Below are 14,721 nucleotides of genomic sequence, written 5' to 3'. Positions count from 1 at the left end.
CTCAAACACAAAACAAAACTATGAGCTTATTCAGCATCATAACGTGGGTACAGCAGAAATTCAGGTTCACTATTTTCCTAATCACTGTTCTGGATGCGACTAGAAGTAGAAACCCTAAAAAAAATAAAAAATAAAAGCACAAAAGGCCTTTTTCTGACGGCGGTGGAAAATCTTCGTCTGGCCTGCCGCAGACATTTGGCTTTTACACAATAAGGGGAGAGGCCGGACGCCAGATTTACAGTTTTATAGACGCAGGAGAAGACAGAAGGCTGTGAGTGTTCAAACACACACACACTCAGCAAGGAGGCACACAGATGGCGGCACAAGTGGAGAACAAAACAAGACAACAACAAATAAGATGGCAAGGTCATGAGGATCACATATCTGAGGAATCAAAGTGAACTCAGACCTCAGGTTGAACAAAAATAAAATCCTGCAGAATCCTTTACCTGTCGCTAATGCTGCAGCTTAATCCCTAGCATCTATTTCACATCTCCTACTGTAGAAATACGTGGAGAATAAAGTAGAAATACGCGATAACAGAGTGTAAGAGGTGTTACCAGCCTGTGGGTTACTGTTAGTAGCTTTAAAACTTCACACCAGACAGCAGCGACAGCATGGAGAACACACAGGCGGCAGACAGACAAACACGGGTGGCGTATGTGGCGTGATGGTGGGAGTGTGCTGCGTGGATGAAACTGTGGCAAAGACGGGAAGCCTTCCTCCTCGTCCTCATCCTCGTCCTCGACGGTCGGGGGAAAAGGACGAGAGATGCGGAGGCGACGGAGGAGAGGCTTCCGGGTCCTAAGGCCGAGAGGGGAACTTACTGAGTGTGAGTTTCATCATCATCTGCACCATCATCATCCTCATCCTCATCATCCCCTAAGTGTGCCACATGGCCCCTGGGAGAGGAGGTGAAGACAGGAGGGGGAGGAAAGCAGGAGGGAGAAGGAGAAGTGGTAGGAAGGGGATAAGAGGGGGAGATTTGGGGGAGCAAGCGAAGTGGGGGGGGGGAGACGACAACAGAAACAAGGAAGAGGAGGAAAAAGGAGGAAGAGGATGGACGAAGAAGGGGAAGGAGGGGAGGGAGAGCTGAGTGAAGCTTGGTTTGTAAACTACCTCTGACCCCTGAACCCTGAGCAGGACGGAGCAGAAACGCAGACAAAATCAACACATCTGGCAGCTTCCTACAGATCTGAGGGAGATTCAGCCACAACATGCTGCTGATTACAACCAGGAAGCTGCTGTTCAGAGCTGGAAAACTAAAATATATCAGCTAGTCACATCTGGTTTGATCTGGTTTACCCGTGGATGACTCTACGTCGTTTTAATGGTCTGGCTTCTTAAAGGGGAACTTCGTTTTTTTCAACCTAGGGTCTGTTTCCATATGTAATTTCATACATGTGAGTGATGGAGAAATGAATTTTCGACATAGCTCCAGTATTTAGCCAGGCAGGCAGCTTAGCAGCTCAGCTAGCGAAAAGTCAGAACGAGATTTGCTTTCTAGCGTCCTGAGCTTTGGATACAGACCACAACAAAGAGCGATCGCCAGGTAATGTGGAGGTTTTCGTTCACTTCTCATCTCTAGTATGTTGTGGGACACTCGTTGAGACTATCTGAGCCGGTCAGTGTGGGGAAAAAGCACGTTAGGGTGGACTTTGACGTGAGGGGGCCAGCTGCCCCATACTTTTCGCTAGCTGAGCTGCTAGCTGAGCTGCTAAGCTGCCTGCCTGGCTAAATACTGGAGCTATGTCGAAAATTCATTTCTCCATCACTCACATGTATGAAATGACATATGAAAACAGACCCCAGGTTGAAAAAAACGAAGTTCCCCTTTAAGAATTCAACCAATTCTCAACTTGTAAAGAAGAAATTCAAGTGTGTGCCAACAGGAACTGGTAGATGAGTCTTATTCTTGTTGCACTGATGCCTGTTTTTCTCAAAAATGGGCAGAGACAAACTCACAAACTACCTTTCATGGTTACTGAAGTAGAGGTCAGTTCACGAGTCATATTTGAGAAAGAGATGAAAACCTGTAGACGAGGTTGTGCACCAGGATCAGATTTATCACATTTGTTCAATTAGAGGAGGATTCCTGACTTTGGCTTGCAGGTTTTGCCCGTTTACAACCAAAATAAACCCAAATTGGTGCATTTGTGTTAATTTTTCCAACACATTCTTGCATTCCACTGCACTCGCCACATACAAACACCTCCAATAATATATCAGAAATCTCTAGTTGGTGGACTGATAGAGGACCAGAAGGAAAGTTTTACCATGAAGCCCAACCCTAGTTTGATCTTTCGCAGATCAATCGCAGAAGTTTAACCTTCATCTATAGACTAGAAATCCTCAAGTATGAGCCGAAACCTTCATTTATCTCAACTGGAGACAGTCAGATAAATAAATATATGAATCAACTACCCTCTGAGATTCTCTTTTAAACAAAAATACCGCCTCCATTCACTACTTAACAGCTGTAGCTTCTACTTTGTCAGTCATTTGATGAAGAAGGGAGGTCGATTCTACCTTCAGACACATTTCATCAGTTTTACACCGATCAAAAACAAAAAAATAGCAAAGTAAGAATAAATACAGGACTTCTGTTGAAAAGAGAAACACAACAGGCCATTTGCTCCTTCTTGAGTAGTATATTGTTTATTATTTCTTGATGCTCGTTCCAACTCTGCTGTTTAGAAGCACCGGCTCCAGTTTTTCTGTTTTGAAATACAGCGTACCTACATTCAAAGTAAATATTCTGCACCTTTATCCCATCAAACTACAGCTTTCAATTCATTTCTTGTATTCAAATAAACAAAGTTACACAACAGTTTGACAACAGAGAAACTTGTGGTCAGAAAGTCTAAAAATCTTTTGCAAATGATCGTCAATAGTCGCCTCATCCTTCAGACGACAGCAGCTGGGTTTACCACCGTTTACTTTGCTGTCACAGCCTGAAGACTAAAGCAGAACAACAATCTACTCACTGAAACTAACCGAGAGCTGCATTTTACCCGTTAGCCGACAAACGACTACACTGCACTTTTCAAACATGAATGAACCAGACTACTGTCATCTTCTCTAATGGTACCTCTGCTCACCAAAGGAGACAGAAAAGGATGAACCAGAGCGCAAACCAACCTGAAGACGGATCACTTAATACTTTCAACAACATTATCTGCTCCCTCGAAGGAAAACACTGAGCCAATACATGAGGCTTTAGTGGATTTGCAGGGAAAACAATTTGTAAAATTTAGCAAATAAGGGGTTTATAAGAAGTACTCTGTGTGTGTACAGATAGTAAAACTCCGGTATGACCAAAAGAATTCAGTAAAATGCATTTGTAATAATTGGAGTACCTCATAGAAAATAGCAAAGCACAGAACAGCAATCATCTTTACAGCAAATAAGAAGAATTTCTCCGTAGACTTTGCCAGCGCAACTGCTAAGATGAAACTCATTTTTGGCTAAATTAATGTTCGTGCATGTGTGAGGAATGCACACATGAGAAAGTGTGTGTGTGTGTGTGTGTGTGTGTGTGTGTGTGTGTGTGTGTGTGTGTGTGTGTGTGTGTGTGTGTGTGTGTGTGTGTGCCATGCTCTGCAGGAAGCCCCTACGAAGCGCAGCCTTTTCCTCATGACATCAAAGCGTGAAGCAAGCCGCAGAGGAGAAATAAAAACCCAGCAAGAATCCAAACAACGCCGAGGGCCGCGACAGCCTGAAGTCGTTACAGCAGCGTTAGTTGCGTGTGATTGGCCCGATTAGTCCTGCCGTTAAACATGATTGGCTGATGGGTGGGCGTGGTTAGAACACCGGCAGATGGAGACGTGGAAGGTTTGTGACTCACCTCTGCTGCAGCTCCTCCTCCACGGATTTAAGAAGACTCCTGTTAGTTAAACACATAAAAAAGACGGTATAAACGAGAGAATCTGATGAACAGAAGACAGAAAACCATGATCTGATTTCTTTGCTTTTTGCTGAGGGGTGAAATGTTTGGAGGACGTTCTGCTGCCCTGATGTGAACTTTCTGCTTACAAGGCACAATTGTAAGCAGAAAGCTGCAAACACTCAGTTACAGAACATCCTCGAGTTGGGATTATGAATAAACTATGAAACCTGCAGCACGGAAACTCTCCCCGTTTCACATTCGTCTACAAACTCTCAATCCAGCTGGCTAAAAAAAACAAAACAAAAAAAAACTAGGACATCTGCAACTATTGATGAAAGACTGGGAGGAAAGCCACGGATAGATGAAGAGATGATGGAGTTAAAAGAGAGAAACGGGCATGATGAGGAAAACAAAAGGACGATAAAAGCAGGAAAGGCTTACTTGTTTCCTCCCAGCAGACTCGGCGAATCGTGGCCGTACTCCAACTGCAAATCCTTCAAGACAAACAAATGACATTACTACTGTGACATAGCGGTTCATTTGGACTGAAATCATTTGATTGTTTCCATAAGCATAAACAGGGCTGTAGATCTTGCCCAAGTGAACCCATTTAGACACTCTTCAGATGCCAGATTACTGCAGGGCTGCTGTGGTAACAGTTACAGCAGCCTGGTGCAAATAATAATGCCCACAATAAAACAGCAAGTGTAACTCATTACCACAGAGGTACACAGTGAACAGATATGGGGAGCAGTAGGCGCTGACAGCTGACTTGCCGAGTTCACATTGTGGCCTGACAGTAAACGTCACAACACGGTAGACACAACTACATGCTAACGATTCAAATAAACGGAATAATTTAGCTTGTTTTCTTGCCATTGCATAGCTTCACTGTACTCCAAAAGTTTTTTTTTGTTTTCATAACATAATAAGGTGGATTTATACAAGGTGATTTCCATCTTTTTGGCTCGTGACACCCTAAACTAAAGCGACATCTGTTCATGTGTCAACATCACAAGTTATGGCGTCTTTGTGGACATTTATCGCTACTACAACCAACCAAACACAGGAGGTCCTCGACCTACGTCTGAGCTCCATTCCTACGGATTGATGCAAGTCGATTTTAAGTCAGAACGGTGAAGATGTAAACTAATCCGTTCCGTGCATCACGACATCGATCAGTTCTTCAGAAAAATCATGAATACCAACGACTTCCATGCATGTATAAATCATTTTACAAGAAGATAACAGAATATTGTTGTTGATGTTGATGTTTCAGTGTTTATTGTTCAGTTCCAGATTTACCTAATGTCAGTGAACGCGCCATGTTTAATTAGCTCCCCTCTGATTGGCTGAGAGTCAGCAGTAGAGAGAGCTGGGAACACGGCTAATTCTGGAGCTAAGTTATGGGGTTTTTCTAGTCATTCTGGAGCTAAGTTATGGGGTTTTTCTAGTTCTTCTGGAGCTAAGTTATGGGGTTTTTCTAGTTCTTCTGGAGCTAAGTTATGGGGTTTTTCTAGTCATTCTGGAGCTAAGTTATGGGGTTTTTCTAGTTATTCTGGAGCTAAGTTATGGGGTTTTTCTAGTTCTTCTGGAGCTAAGTTATGTGGTTTTTCTACTTATTCTGGAGCTAAGTTATGGGGTTTTTCTAGTTCTTCTGGAGCTAAGTTATGGGGTTTTTCTAGTCATTATGGAGCTAAGTTATGGGGTTTTTCTAGTCATTCTGGAGCTAAGTTATGGGGTTTTCCAGTTATTCTGGCGTTGGCTATGGCCCACAGTATCCTGTGTGAAGGTTCTATAAACCAGCAGAGAACCAGATAAAGTCTCACTCATTCATCACAGAGGGTCGCTACAACACATTGACCTGTTTTTACATCTTGACCCATGTTTGTTCCCAGTGTTTTATTCTGTCTGATTTCACTTCCATGGAGACGGCTTTCCTTTTCTTCCAAGCATCAGAAGAGTCTGACTTATGCTGGAAGCCGTAATGAAGGACAAAAGTTAGTGAATGTAGCACAATCCAAGGTGGAATAATCAGAGAATGGAAACAAAGCCGTCTGATAGCGCCATGTGATGATGTATTCATCTGCTCATCAACTAGTTCCACGTAACCAGTTCCGACGTAATAACGGAACGCCGCAGGCTGAAGACGTCGTAAACTGAGGACCTCCTGCATGTATAACTGAAATTTGAAGCTATGCAAATAGGTATTAATTTAGAATATACATTCTAGGAAAGTAAATCCCTATTAGAACGGATTAGATCGGCTAGCATGATATTAAATCTAACCTAAAATGTGATGGCGTTTGTTGGGTTTTTTCATCTTTGCTTTATTCCTTAACTTACTCAACATGCCCTGTCCTAACGTAAAGCTCATAGGTAGTAATGTGCTCCATATAAAAAGCTTTTTTTCCATTAGTGTTGGCAGTGACTACCTGGTTTGATAACGGCACATAAAACCACAATGTGAATGCAGCACTGCGTCAGAAATATTCCCAAAGATAACAACACGAAGCATGCAAGAAGAAACACGTAGTGAAAATGGAAAAAGAAGAACACGAGACATTTGACAGACACGCCCACATACGAACGAGGCCTCGAGGAAAAGGTTAGAAAAAGTAGTTTATAAAAGATTCTGTAGAGAGAAATATCAGATATCTGTCAAAGAAGCATCACACACAATGCAGCAAACGTTAAAAGGTGGAGTTGGCGTGAAATCAATTTGGATGCGAGTGATATTCTGAGTGGGGACGTCTTTGAATTTTAACTGAAACTGCCCCTCTACCGTCCTCTGTTGGTTTGTTTGTTTGTGTGCATTTGTGTGTGAATCTGTGCACTATATGCATACATGAAAACAACAACACTAAAGACTCTGATCACCATGACGACTACGACACCAGTTAGTGAGCAAAAAAAAAAAAAAAGGCTGGAAAAAGAAAAAAAAAACAGAACGGTGACAGATGGACGGACCAGAATAGATGGAGCAACAGGGTGGAAATCAACAAAAAAATACACGCTGGAAGTCGAGCAGCCAAAAAGAATCTGAGAAACAGAACGGAGACGGCAAAGGGCTTCAGAGGCAGAGCAAGAGGAAGGAGGCATGAGGCTGGAAATGGAGACAAAAACGGCCAATAAAGGTGGACAGAGTAAGACAGAGGGAGAAGACAGAGAGAGAGACAGAAGGAGTACTACCAGATTAGATCTCGCGGTATAGTAGAGCTCCTCAACACAGTCCAGATAGGGCTCAGAATCACACTGGTCAGCAAGACAGAGCGAGAGAGACCTCAGTTAATACATTAACCTGGACTGATGGAGGGAACAGGGAGGAACGGAGGTGGAAAGAGACAGAGAGAGGGGAGGACGATGGGTGGAAAGTGGATTTAATAGGTTTAGAAGTTCATGGATCAGCAAGACAGAGGCGGAGGATATGGGAATATTAATCTGGAGAGGAGAGGGGATGGATGGGAGCAGGTGGGGGTTAAAAAAAAATCAGCAATAAACTGAAGAAGAGAGGCATTAACCCTCCTGTTGTCCTCATTTACGGGCACCAAAAAATATTGTTTCCTGGTCTGAAAAAAATCCAAAGATTCAGCAAAAAAATTTCCCAAATTTCTGAAAATCTGAAAAACCTTTATTAAGAAAATTCCAATAATTCCTTAAAAGTTTCCCTTAAAAGTCTCGTAGCAACTATATGATGGTAAAATATAACAATATAGTTAATAGGCTAGATTTTTAAAAAATCCCCCAAATTTGGCAAGAAAATTCTTGTAAATATTTTCAAAAAAATGAGTAAAAATCCTCCAAAAAATCCTAAAAATATCTGAAGTGATTACATATATATCAGTAAAGGTTCTAACACTTTCTTTAAGAACATTCACAAATAAAATCAAACCAAAATCCAGTGAAATTCGTTGGATTTTGGTTGATTTTTATGTGAATGTTCTTTAGAAACAATTTTAACATTTTTTTCCCACCAAAAAATGTTCAAAAAATTTCCCAAAAATGTTGAAAATGTGGACATCAGAAGTTTCACTGTGAAAATATTTATTTTGCCACATTTTCAAACTTTAAAACGGGTCAATTTTGGCCCGCAGGACGACATGAGGGTTAATAAATTGGATTTATATATCATATAAGGATGCAAAATTAATAAGGAAAACTTTGTAAACAAATGAGACAAGCGTTGGCAGACGTCTTACACCAACAGTCTTCCTGTTAGTGTTTCTTTGAATTAAATCAGTCAGAGTCGCTGTGGTTGTGTTTGATTTTTGGCCAGAATTACACAACCAGTAAAAAAAAATATGCTAAAAGTAAGTCCAGTTCTTGCACCATCTGTTTGTCTCTGCTGTGAAAAGATGCCATCATTCTGAAGCTGTGTTATTAATATTCTGTTGCAATGTGGAAATGGTTCATTGATTTTAAAATGCTACAAATAGCAGCACCGCAGTCCTGAGCGGATAAATAAACCTTTAAGAGCTAAAAGCCGACGAGAGCGCATGCTGTTAGATCACCTTTAAGGGAAAAGTAGAAGCTGAAGGACAAAGGGTTCATTGCTTATGAAGTGATTATGTTTGACGGCTGTAATCCACATTTAGGGGTGGAAAGATAGAGGACAGAAGAAGGTTTTGGAATATCTTGGTCAAGAGAGGGGGTGTTATCAAAGGAAAAGTGCAGAAGAAGGCAAAAAAAGTGGGAGGAATCAAGTGAGGGAGGGCTAACAACAAACTGCCTGAACCCTGATCCATCCCATTCATACACTAGCAACTGGATTGTCAAGCAAATCTGAAAGTGACTGGCATATTACTAAAAAAAACAAAGTAACAAGCAAGCATGGCTCAACCAATACATATTTTTGAAGCTATTGTTGAGTTTTTCAACAAAAGAGCAACAAAATCTGCATAATTAAACGAGGTTGACAGAATAAAAAAGCAGGGATATAACTTCTGTCCTTTGAATTCGGTCTAATCTGAACCTTTTAGTGAGTTCAACCTGTGGGGATCACATTATGGCTTTAAAGCTAATACTGTCATGTCTGTGTCACTGCCGCACCATTTACAGGTGGGTAACAGTTACTGTCTCATTGCCGCTGCATCCCTATCGCCTTCCTGTGCTGTTCAAACGACCACGTCTGGGTTTTGACAAAGAGACAAAGCAAAACAGCTCAGGTGCAGGTGTGTAGAGACACACTAAAGTCTCTATAAGCACGTCTTGCCACTTAGAAGCAAATTTGGCAACACCCTCAGTTTATGGGCGATAAAGACAAGGGGTCCACCTATTTCAGTGTCAATGAGACATAAAAACTGCTCAAAGATCACAAAGAAGGCTCCAAAGATTGGTGACTCCGCCCATAAATAAGGTTTAAAAAGCATCTCCGTCCATAAATAATACCTGTACTCCGCATGTGGACAGTTTCATGAAGTCAACGACACGATAAAGCAGACGATTGGGTTTTGGCCACATCCAGGTTTATGGAATTGTCTCTTAACTTTCTCTTCAGGATTCTTTAAGTGGCAAGTCTCTCCCTTCTTACGACCGTCCATACCCTCCATCATTTACAGGAGGAGCTTTAAATATTCTAGACCAGGGGTGTCAAACATGCGGCCCACGGGCCAAAAGCGGCTGAAAATTAGTAACACTATAAATTTAAAATAATTTATAGACCACGACAAGTTGTTTTAATCATAAAGTTAAATACTAGATTGCTCTTTTGTCATTTTGTGCCTCATTTTTGTAATATTTTGTCTTGTATTTTTGTCGTTTTTTTTTTACCCTTTTTTGTCATTTGTCATCTTGTGTCATTTGTGTAATTTTTTTGTCTTGTTTTTATCAGTTTTCTGTCTCTTGTTCTGCTTCATGTCGTTTGTCTCATTTTTTTTGTCATTTTGTTTCTCGCTTTTGTAGTTTTGTGTCTCATTTTCACTATATTTTGTCTTGTTTATGCTGTTTTTTGTCAGATTTTTGTCATTTTAATCATAACGTAAAATACTAGATTGTTCTTTCATCATTTTGGGTCTCATTTTTGTAATATTTTGTTTTTGGTCTGATTTTCGTCTCATTTTGTCTCTCATTTTTGTCATTTTGTCTTCCTTTGTGTCTCGCTTGTGATTTTTTGTCTCATTTTTCTCATTTTCTCGCTTATTTGTAGACACTCTGTGATCTGGAAGTTGCAATGTTTAAATGATAAAGTGAGGCTGAATGTGGATGAAACTGAATTTATTTTTGTCAGAAATTTCTGGTCATTCGTGATGTTTTCTACAAAATATAGTTTCTTAAATGTGAACATTTTCAGAATGAACTTTTGGCACTAAAACAAAGGAACCGTTATGAGTTGTGGTTATTTATAGGTTATTATGCTGTGGTTTTACTGGTCCACTTCAGATCAAACTGGGCTGAATGTGGAACCTGAACTAGAATGAGTTTGACTCCCCTGATCTAGACCATTAGGAACACATAATCCCTCCAGCATGCACTGAGTCTAACCAGGGTCTCCTCTAATAGGATGTGACCAGAATGCATCGACCAATCAGACGTCTCCAACATCTAACCTCCACTCTGATCTCAAAACAGACTGGGAAAGCAACATGAAGGCTACTATTTAACTTGTAATTGCATCATTCATTCTATCTTTCATAAGTCTGCTTTATTTTGAGTGAATTAAAGAAACAAGATGCTCCCTGAGGTGTGGCGGTCCTGATCTAAAACACCTCCAAAAACACCTCCAGAGCTACAGTATTCAAACATTTCTGCCATCAAACAGAACTGTGTGGACGGGCTTCATGTTGGGTTCTACACAGACTGATAAGGACCGGTTTGGGTGTTTCCTGTGATCGGGTAAGGATCAGCCATGCTGGTATTGGTGAAATGACAATCACACAAATCCCACTCACACACATGTAAACACATGCAACACTCAGTAACTCACCGGTTCATGATGGGGTTCCGTTTCCTTTCTCAGTGGAGGATCGAACTTCACCTGACCAACTGAGAGGTGAGATAAAGGAAGAGACAGACAGACAGGACAAAAGAGGGAAGAAATGAGTTGGGGAGATGTTTAAGGAGTCACACTCGGATGTTTTTGTTCTGTTGATCTTGCGTTTGGACTCACAGTTAATCTCAGACAGAGTCTTTCCTTCTCTGGTGCTCCTGCTGGTGGAACGGATGCGATGAGGAACAGAGACCGGAGACTATCAGGAAAGAGAAGGAGACGCATGCAGTCAGAAAGACGTTCAAAGGCGATACACAGAGCAGCGGTCGACACGGGACTCTGAAGATTACAATAGGTTTAAAAAAAAAAACCTAATCCCTCTGCTATTTCCTGTGGGTGGGATCTGATGATACAGCAAAACATTCAGCCGCACACTGCAACACAACGACCAAAACACAACAACAGCACAGCCGAAGGAAACGCAAACCTTCCCTGGTAACAACATCAACGTTTCACTCTCAGTGTGTCCAAACTGAGCCCCCTGTAAGCTGAAATTAACTCAATCCTCTGGGTAATATTCTTAGTCTTTGGACGTTTGTCAGGAACACAAGACACTGTTTTTTTATTGTAAGTGACACTTATGGTAAGAACTACAACCTTAAGCATGACCCACTGACCTGCACTCAAACACCATAAACCATTAATACAATATCAGTTTCATTACAAAAAATATAAATATATATATAAAATTATAATTATATAATAATTGTGTATATATAATTAAAAATAATAATTATCTATATATATATATAAACACACATATTTTTTGTTCATTTTTTCTATTTAGATTTTTTGTTTTATTTTATCTTTTTGCATTTTTTCTATATCTAGATATATAGATTAGATAAATAGATTACACAGATTTTTTTTTTTTGCTATTTTTTATTCTATATTTTGGCCTTACAGGGTTAAAAAACAAAAAAAAAAAACACTGAGTCAACGGCTGAACACAACTGACTGTTTTCCTTTGAGAACCGTGAAGCTTTTGTATCATTTCATGCTTGTATATTTATATATTTTGCAAATTAAATTACAGCAGTTTGAGACAGTTTCTTTCCAAAAAAACTGACTTCATGCCTGAAGCGTCTAAACTAGTCGTCCCAGAAAAATCAAGAAAACACGGCAACCTCAAACCATGCTCGTAAAGCGCTGGAAAGGACAAACCAACACGATAAAAAACGCATCCATCAAAACCACATTTGTAGCTCAGATCCACTAATAAACATGTCAATGCAAATTTAAAAAAAAACACCTCCAAGAGCATTTTCATCACACACAACCCAAAGTTAGTAACAGCAGATGAAGATGGCTTCCAAAAGTGCAATATCTGACAAGTGTTTTTAACATCCCCAAACCACCAAATGAAAGAGAATCCAAACCCTTTATTAAACTGCCTGGACGACTTGATGGGATTACACCAATCACTGATTTCCTATAGGCTCCTGAACTGCAAAACTGAGGCTTTGGTTTTCGTTTCCAAAGTCAAAACCACCGACGGGAACACTACGGGTTTATAAATGCATCCGACCTGGATGTGGTTTAAATGTAATATTCTCAGGAGCGTGGCGCTGCGACGCTTTGGAAGCCATCTTCATGAACCCAGACATTCATTTCTTTATCATCCCAACAGCTGCCACAGAACAGGAATGAACTGAGATTAGATGATATTACTCAGTGATCTGCTTCAAATAATCTCACTGATGTTGTCATGGAAGCAAGGGATATCTGTTTTTTATGTGCATTTATGGATTTAAAAAGCTGTAACGTGCATTAAAATGTCACAGAAATCACATAAAATTAAAAAATGAATTAATAAAACACTATTATAGCCATACCAGGTTCAGTGAGAATGTCCAAATTTTAAATATCTGGAATAGTTCATGTGCATAGACTCATTCAATTGTGCCTTAAATCATAACCTACACCCCCTGTCAAAAGTTTTGAGACGGCTTCTCATTCATTTGAATGAGAACCCGTCTCAAAACTTTTGACAGGGGGTGTATTTGGTGTTCTGAAGAAGTTTAAGAAAAAAATCCACTCTCAACTTTCAAATGGTACAAAACCAACCTATTCTATGAGGAAACTATAACTGCAACTGCATGAAGAATACTTTTTTTCCCAAATCAACAACAGTGATATAAAATCAGCTGATGTGCAAGTTAGAACAAAACCGTGAACGTTGCATGTGCTCGCTGGCACGCCACACTAATTATGCAACTGCCTTTGTAATCCATCAGCAGCCTGAATGTCACATACCGATGCCAACTCCCATGACAACGCCAGCAGACGCTGAATTGAAAGGAAATCTATTCATTCAGTTCTGTTGTCCTCCAAGTCATAAAGAAGGACTGGCAGGACGGTTTGTGTTAGAATGACATCACTGCAGCCGACACCGGTACCTTCCTACGGGCCGCAAAACGGGGTGCACGCCGAGCACCGGGGCTTATGGGTAGGAAATGACCCCTGTACTTAAACTGAGGAGGTAGAGAATAAAAAAGGGCGGAGAGGAGAGAGAAAAGGGAAGGGAGAAAGGCAGAGAGAGAGAAAAGGGAAGTGCTACAAGGAGGAAAAGAAGAGGAAACCAAACCTCAAGGAAAGTGAAACAAGAAAGAAAGAGGAGGAGGGAGGCGACAGAGGAAAAGGAAGGAGGGGAAAGAGAGAGAAGACAAAGAGCAGAAAGATGAGTCACATGTGCCGAGGAGAGCCGGGACTGAGGCGAGGAGGGAATGGATGGAGACAGAAAAACCAAATGAGGAGATAAAGGGACATGATTTAAGGGGGAAGAAAGCATCTCTACTGATCTGCTTGAGAGGTTTATGAGCTTTTTTTTTTTTTTAAGCAGATCCTGAGAAGGTCAAAGCTTACCTCAGGCTCGGGGTCGTCGTCGTCGAAGTCGTTGTAGGTGCTGTGGTCGGGGTTGTTGGCTTTGTCCAGCAGCTCGATCGCCAACGTCCGGCTCAGAGGCTGCGACACGAAAGGATGCTGGAAGACGGGAAACGGGGAGTTAATCAGAGCGGTGTGTTCAAATGACGAAGGAAAGAAACCTGAAGTTACACTGACATGAGTGTCGATCAGGAGGCTGTTCTGGAGAAAGATTAACGAGCTGGGAGGTTTGCTGAGCCTAAAGCCAGCGCTGGGGACCGTCTTTTATCCTGCTACACGTCAACTGATGCTGCACAGCTAACCTGGTCCAGAGTTTACAATTTAAACTGTCTGTAAGAAGTGTCTGCCTGTGTGTTAACATTCCCACTGAACACAAACGCACAGTTCCAGTATCACACAATATGTTGTACTACTAAACAAACCTACATGCCCTCAGTAGGTGATGCAGAATATACTTATATATACCGTAATTTCCGGACTATAAGCCGCTACTTTTTTCTCACGCTTTGGACCCTGCGGCTCATACAAAGATGCGGCTAATGTATAGATTTTTACGTGCAAGCTTCATGTCGTCATTAAGTTTAGCCTCCTCACATCAGACCAATAAAATTACCAAACAGGTCCCAGTGGACCACTGACACTGTTCGAATTAAATCAAGCACACACTAAATTCTTCAGATCAATCATTCTGTGCTTCATGCACGAAGTAATGCGTATGATGCAGCTGTTGCAGGCCAAGCCTGCTCTCCTTTAACCTAGGCAGGTTACGGTGTGTGTGTGTGTGTGTGTGTGTGTGTGTGTGTGTGTGTGTGTGTGTGTGTGTGTGTGTGTGTGACGTGAGGAGGAGCGCTGCAGCTGTGTGTGTGTGTGTGTGTGTGTGTGTGTGTGTGTGTGTGTGTGTGTGTACTTGTTTCTGCTATTCCGGTGGGGACTTTGACCTGACTATTTGCTATAAAGGTGGGGA

At 41.2% G+C, this 14,721-nt stretch overlaps 1 protein-coding gene across 8 annotated transcripts in view; it reads right to left on the bottom strand.

Annotated features, from left to right (window-relative positions):
• Positions 1–14,721, bottom strand: part of LOC110954147 (mitogen-activated protein kinase kinase kinase kinase 3) — a 68,619-nt gene that overhangs the window by 22,137 nt on the left and 31,761 nt on the right. For 4 of the 8 annotated variants that reach the window (XM_051959832.1, XM_051959831.1, XM_051959836.1 and 1 more), the window contains exons 12-18: positions 13,740–13,856; positions 10,995–11,073; positions 10,812–10,870; positions 7,082–7,144; positions 4,331–4,383; positions 3,848–3,886; positions 828–902 (exon numbers count right to left, since the gene is read on the bottom strand). In XM_051959832.1, the coding sequence (XP_051815792.1) occupies positions 828–902; positions 3,848–3,886; positions 4,331–4,383; positions 7,082–7,144; positions 10,812–10,870; positions 10,995–11,073; positions 13,740–13,856 (485 nt within the window). The remainder of the gene's footprint in view (positions 1–827; positions 903–3,847; positions 3,887–4,330; positions 4,384–7,081; positions 7,145–10,811; positions 10,871–10,994; positions 11,074–13,739; positions 13,857–14,721) is intronic. The other 4 variants (XM_051959833.1, XM_051959838.1, XM_051959834.1 and 1 more) reach the window with 3 other exon arrangements.

Source organism: Acanthochromis polyacanthus, chromosome 15 (assembly GCF_021347895.1).
Source record: "Acanthochromis polyacanthus isolate Apoly-LR-REF ecotype Palm Island chromosome 15, KAUST_Apoly_ChrSc, whole genome shotgun sequence".
NCBI classification, from domain to species: domain Eukaryota; kingdom Metazoa; phylum Chordata; class Actinopteri; family Pomacentridae; genus Acanthochromis; species Acanthochromis polyacanthus.
The sequence above is the reverse complement of the archived record's forward strand: the minus strand, read 5'-3'. Positions and strand labels throughout refer to the sequence as shown.